The sequence below is a fragment of the Aulonocara sp. 'chitande type north' Nkhata Bay genome, linkage group LG17, assembly GCF_057382095.1.
Source record: "Aulonocara sp. 'chitande type north' Nkhata Bay isolate Kocher_YH1m ecotype deep benthic linkage group LG17, A_spYH_male_GT1.1, whole genome shotgun sequence".
Taxonomy (NCBI): Eukaryota; Metazoa; Chordata; class Actinopteri; order Cichliformes; family Cichlidae; genus Aulonocara; species Aulonocara sp. 'chitande type north' Nkhata Bay.
Window position 1 is genome coordinate 7,357,411 of NC_141360.1, and position 4,854 is coordinate 7,362,264.

At 46.2% G+C, this 4,854-nt stretch overlaps 1 protein-coding gene across 1 annotated transcript; it reads left to right on the top strand.

The window, feature by feature from the left end:
- Window positions 1-2,844: 2,844 nt before the first annotated feature.
- On the top strand, window positions 2,845-4,854 carry foxd3 (forkhead box D3). The gene has a single exon (XM_086268850.1). It carries the CDS (start codon window positions 3,219-3,221, stop codon window positions 4,410-4,412), a length of 1,194 nt encoding a protein of 397 aa, XP_086124976.1. The 5' UTR covers window positions 2,845-3,218; the 3' UTR covers window positions 4,413-4,854.

Sequence of the window (4,854 nt, forward strand, 5' to 3'; positions counted from 1 at the left end):
ATTATTATTATTATCATTATTATCATTATTATTATTATTAGTAGTAGTAGTAGTAGTAGTAGTAGTAGTAGTAGTAGTAGTAGTATCACAAAATAAGCATGCTGTCCAATCTGGTAGACTAAATAAAAATAAATTATAAGTCACATATCTTCACCTTTTCTTTTCCCTCGCCACCAAATTTTGATAATAAGCGTCTCCTGTCACCTTTATTCATTCAGACAAACTCAGCTCTGTAGCAGTCTGAGGCGTTAGCCTCGCCAGAGTCTCTCTGAGCAACGCACTCCTCCAACCTCCCAGCTTCTGCAGGTGACCTCTGAACCCAGGGACAGACGCACGAGGACGGGGCAGAAAGCAGGAATCGCGGGAGCATAATGCCTTATTATGATGACAATTATTTGTTCGGTGACCTTGCTGGTACGGCGTGCACTCATCACATGTGCTGGCTCTTTCCTCTCCATCACCTGTGCTGCCTCAACCGCCGCCGCTTCTGCTTCTGCTGCTCCACCGCCATCTCCTCTTCCCACCTCCACCCAGCCACCCCGACACTCCTGCTTGCACTCGTTAGTTTCATGCAGGAACGAGATGGCTTATTACACTAAAAGGTTTTGTCGCGCTAAGCCGTGCATGCGTGCTTAAAACGTACTTTTCATTAACAAACTGCGGAGGTATAAAAGCGGATTTATGAGGCTTCAAAAGATCACAGGAAGGACGGGTTTGAAACCCCCTCTCGGTGCTTTTGCAGTCAGGTTATATCAGCAGTTACGCCGCCTTTCACACAACACTGCAACTCCGGGATTTTTTATTTTTTGTTTTTAATGAAGGCTTGCTGCACCTGCCTTTCCTAAAAGAGGGGGGTTAGGACAGCTGTTCTGCGATCATCTGATTCTTTAAAGTAAAACAAAAATATAAGAAAACTGTAAAAATAAATAAATAAATAAATAAATAAAATCAAACATCTGCTATACCCACGTGTCTCTTATTTTGCTCCTGTAAAAGATTTCTTCTGTAAGAAGACAAAGAAAAGGAGGATTCTTGATTGGGCCCAACATGAGTTATTCTGCTGTTAAACGCCCGAATGTAATGAAAGAAAGAAAAGAACGAACTGTGATGGAAAAAGTTTTCCTTTTAAAAAGAAAAAATATATATTGAAAAAAATCTGTCAATTAAAACTCAACTATATATCTTTTTTTTTTTATGTTTTAATCTGACAAATCCACAAAGCAAATAAGCGATTCCTTAAATACACTCTCGCCGCGCGGAGGAACAGGATGAAAGTTGACCCCAAGCCTCTGGATTCATCTTCTAAGTAGCCCCGGTATTGACGGACATCCAGATCGCACGGGTCATCGAGAGATTAACGCGGAGCCAGTCCGATCGGAATCCACGATTCCGTCCTTTTGACCCGAACACACACGCATTATTAATGATAGTGTTTTAATTTAATCCCACTTTTAGCTTCGCCAGCTCAGGTGCCGGTGAAGAGGCGCTGTGAAGGCACTTAAGGGATCAAATTTACCCCCAAATTATACAAATTAAGTACAATAATAATAATAACAATAATAATAATTCAGTGTTGTATCGTTAATTTTATTTGAATAAAGCCCTGACATTAAGTAACTGGCTCGTGCTGATTTTTAGGTATTTCCTCCTGAGAGGTTCCAGAAACCGTGTGTACGTTCAAGGCGCCTATGTCAAGCTCGAAAATGTCTAAATTGCTGTTTTTATTTTAACACACAAACGTTAAGATAAGCCGCTTTGACAAACGGCCTAAATACAGCAGCTCGTGCTTTCCTATCAGTCCTCCCAGATTTTCGCACGCGACGCAGGAAGCCTTGTGTAAAGGACCTGACGTGCCCCCTCTGTCAGAGCTCAGCCTGCACCGCTCACCTTCACGCTTTTGTGAATAAACGTTCTCTTTGCACTCACCCGCTGCCCGCATTTCCTACTTTTTTTTCAAATGCAAAAACTCGGGTGACACGGACACGGGGGAAGGGGGGGGGGGGGGGGGGGGGGGTCGTTAGCACCTCTTCCAAACTCTGAAGGAAATTCTGCATTCGTCCCATTCATCGTCGCTGCTGCCGCTTCTTCAATATTCTTCCCACCTCGGCTAAATCCTGCGGGAATAAATAGACTGGAATTCATGCTTTGCATTCGCTGCTTGGATTTACGCGACCGGGCTTTAAAGCTGGGAGCACCGAGGCATGCAATTCCAGCACCGAATGAACAGAGCAAGCAAAAATATCAATAAAAAAAACATGTCTAACGTATCCTTTCAAGGAGAGTTACATGCACGGACTCTACGCTAAAATAAAGTGTGGGGATTAAAAATAAACTACGCATGCACAATTAAACAGTTTCTATAAATATATATATATATATAGAAGTCAATACATTCATGAACTTGAAGGAAGATTCCGTTAACTTAGCTGTTGTCGTTTTCATTCTGCAGCTGTCAGCAGAGTTCGCGTTAGCAAAGTTAAAGCTTTGGTTTGTTTTTTAACGCGGTCACATTATTGCGCGTCAGATCTTTCAATCACGCGAGCCAATTTTCTCCCCCTCCTCTTCTTCCTCCTCCCTCTGCCACCGTTAAATGGTCTATGACGGACGAACACAAAAATAAGCGGAAAGCAGCACTGCTGATGTCCCATTGTTGACAAATCCATGAAACAACTCCAGTTTGCATGGTTTAACAGAGAGGAGAGGAGAGGTGGGTGGAGGGAGGAGAGTGGAGAGAGGACAGGGGGGCGTCTGTCGTCACCAAACCACGTGTCCAGCGCTGATAGTATATCTTATAGTGGGGAGGGAAAGTAATCTATCAGACAGTCTTGTTAAAAGCCCCGGCCTTTTTCAGAGCAGCATGTGTCATCTCGGCTCGGTTCTCCAAATATCGCTCGTCCAGGAAATCTAAGCACCGAGAAGGGACGTCGGAGCGCAAAGGTCGCGCTGTCTGCAAAACAACTTCTAGGCGAGACGTACTGCTCCCCGGGCCTGCTCACTGACCGAGTGGAGAAATATTTGTAGAAGTTTGAAGTTCCTTGTCGGCTGGACTGGCAGGCGTCCGGTTCGATCACATTTAGATTTTTGGGGAGGGGAAAGCATCCGATCTGTTGACAACCAGCAGCGCGAGCGCACTGATCGCGCGGCTGCTCTGTCTTTTTCGGCTGCAGTGAGACTTTTTTAATAATAAAAAAAATAAAACGGTGTCAGTAAGAAGTGAGATGACCCTGTCTGGAGGCAGCGAACGAGCCAGCGACATGTCCGGCCAAACTGTGCTCACAGCCGAGGACGTGGATATTGACGTAGTGGGCGAGGGAGATGAGGAGGGCATGGAGAGGGTGGACAGCGACTGCGACAGCCCAGGAGACGGCATCTTGCACGACCTCCGGGGGGAAACGGGAGACGAGGAGGTGGAAGACGAGATCGAGGTGGAGAAAGAGGAGATGACGTCCGGGGTAGGGAGTCCGTGCTGCGAGAGCGCCGGGGAGTCAGAATCGGGCACCGGAAAAGGAGAGGGTCACGACCAGAGCGCAGCGCCAGGTGCGATCCAGAAGCCCAAGAGTAGCCTGGTAAAGCCGCCTTACTCCTACATCGCACTTATCACCATGGCTATCCTGCAAAGCCCGCAGAAAAAGCTCACCCTCAGCGGGATCTGCGAATTCATCAGCAACCGCTTCCCTTATTACCGTGAGAAGTTCCCGGCGTGGCAAAACTCCATCCGTCACAACTTGTCTCTCAACGACTGCTTCATAAAAATCCCTCGGGAACCTGGTAACCCCGGCAAGGGCAACTACTGGACCATGGACCCCGCTTCAGAGGACATGTTCGACAACGGCAGCTTCCTCAGGAGGAGGAAAAGGTTCAAGAGAGTTCAGCCAGATATGCTCAGGGACCAGACTGCTCTCATGATGCAAAGTTTCGGGGCGTACAGTCTTGGAGGGCCCTACGGGAGACACTACGGTATCCACCCGGCGGCGTATTCCCATCCGGCTGCTTTGCAGTACCCGTACATCCCCCCTGTAGGTCCCATGCTGCCCCCGGGCGTCCCTCTCCTGCCCTCGGCGGAGCTAAACAGAAAAGCGTTCAACTCTCAGCTCAGCCCGAGCCTTCAGCTTCAACTCAGTAGTCTCAGCACGGCGTCTATGATCAAATCAGAGCCTTCAAACAGACCTTCATTCAGTATAGAAAATATAATCGGGGTGTCCAGTGCCTCCTCTTCCTCGCCGGGCGCAGCTCAGGCTTTCCTGCGGCCTCCTGTGACCGTCCAGTCGGCCCTGCTGAGCGCGCAGTCCCTCTCTCTGACACGGACCTCAGCCGCTATCGCGCCCATCCTCAGTGTACCTTCAAATATTATTTCTGGACACGTTTTACCCTCAGCGGCGGCGGCGGCAGTGTCCAAATGGCCTTCACAATGACTTCAAACCGAAGAGAAAGCAAACTCTTATTTTTATATAGAGACATTATTACTGGGAAGTGTGAAAAGCACAAATTTATAGGCAGCACTGGACTGTAAAGCCATGTAAAGACTGTTGAAAAACAGAGAACAAAAAACGAAAAAGAAGATTTTTTTCTGTACAGGTAATATTTGTAAATATTTGTATAAAAAAAGACAAATGATTTTGCCAGTTTGACTTTTACCTGTTCCTTTCTCCCCTTTGTTCCTGTTTGAGATCTGTGGTAATTATTTTACGTTTTTTTTTCTCCTTTCCTTTTGTAACAGAAGCTCAACTGGACATAGTTACTTTGGCTTCTTTTTCATACAAGACACAAAACCTCTGGAAAAAAAGAGACTGTTTATAATAATAATTTTTAAAAAATACAAATATATGTAATTCTATGTAGCTATATTGTGTTGTA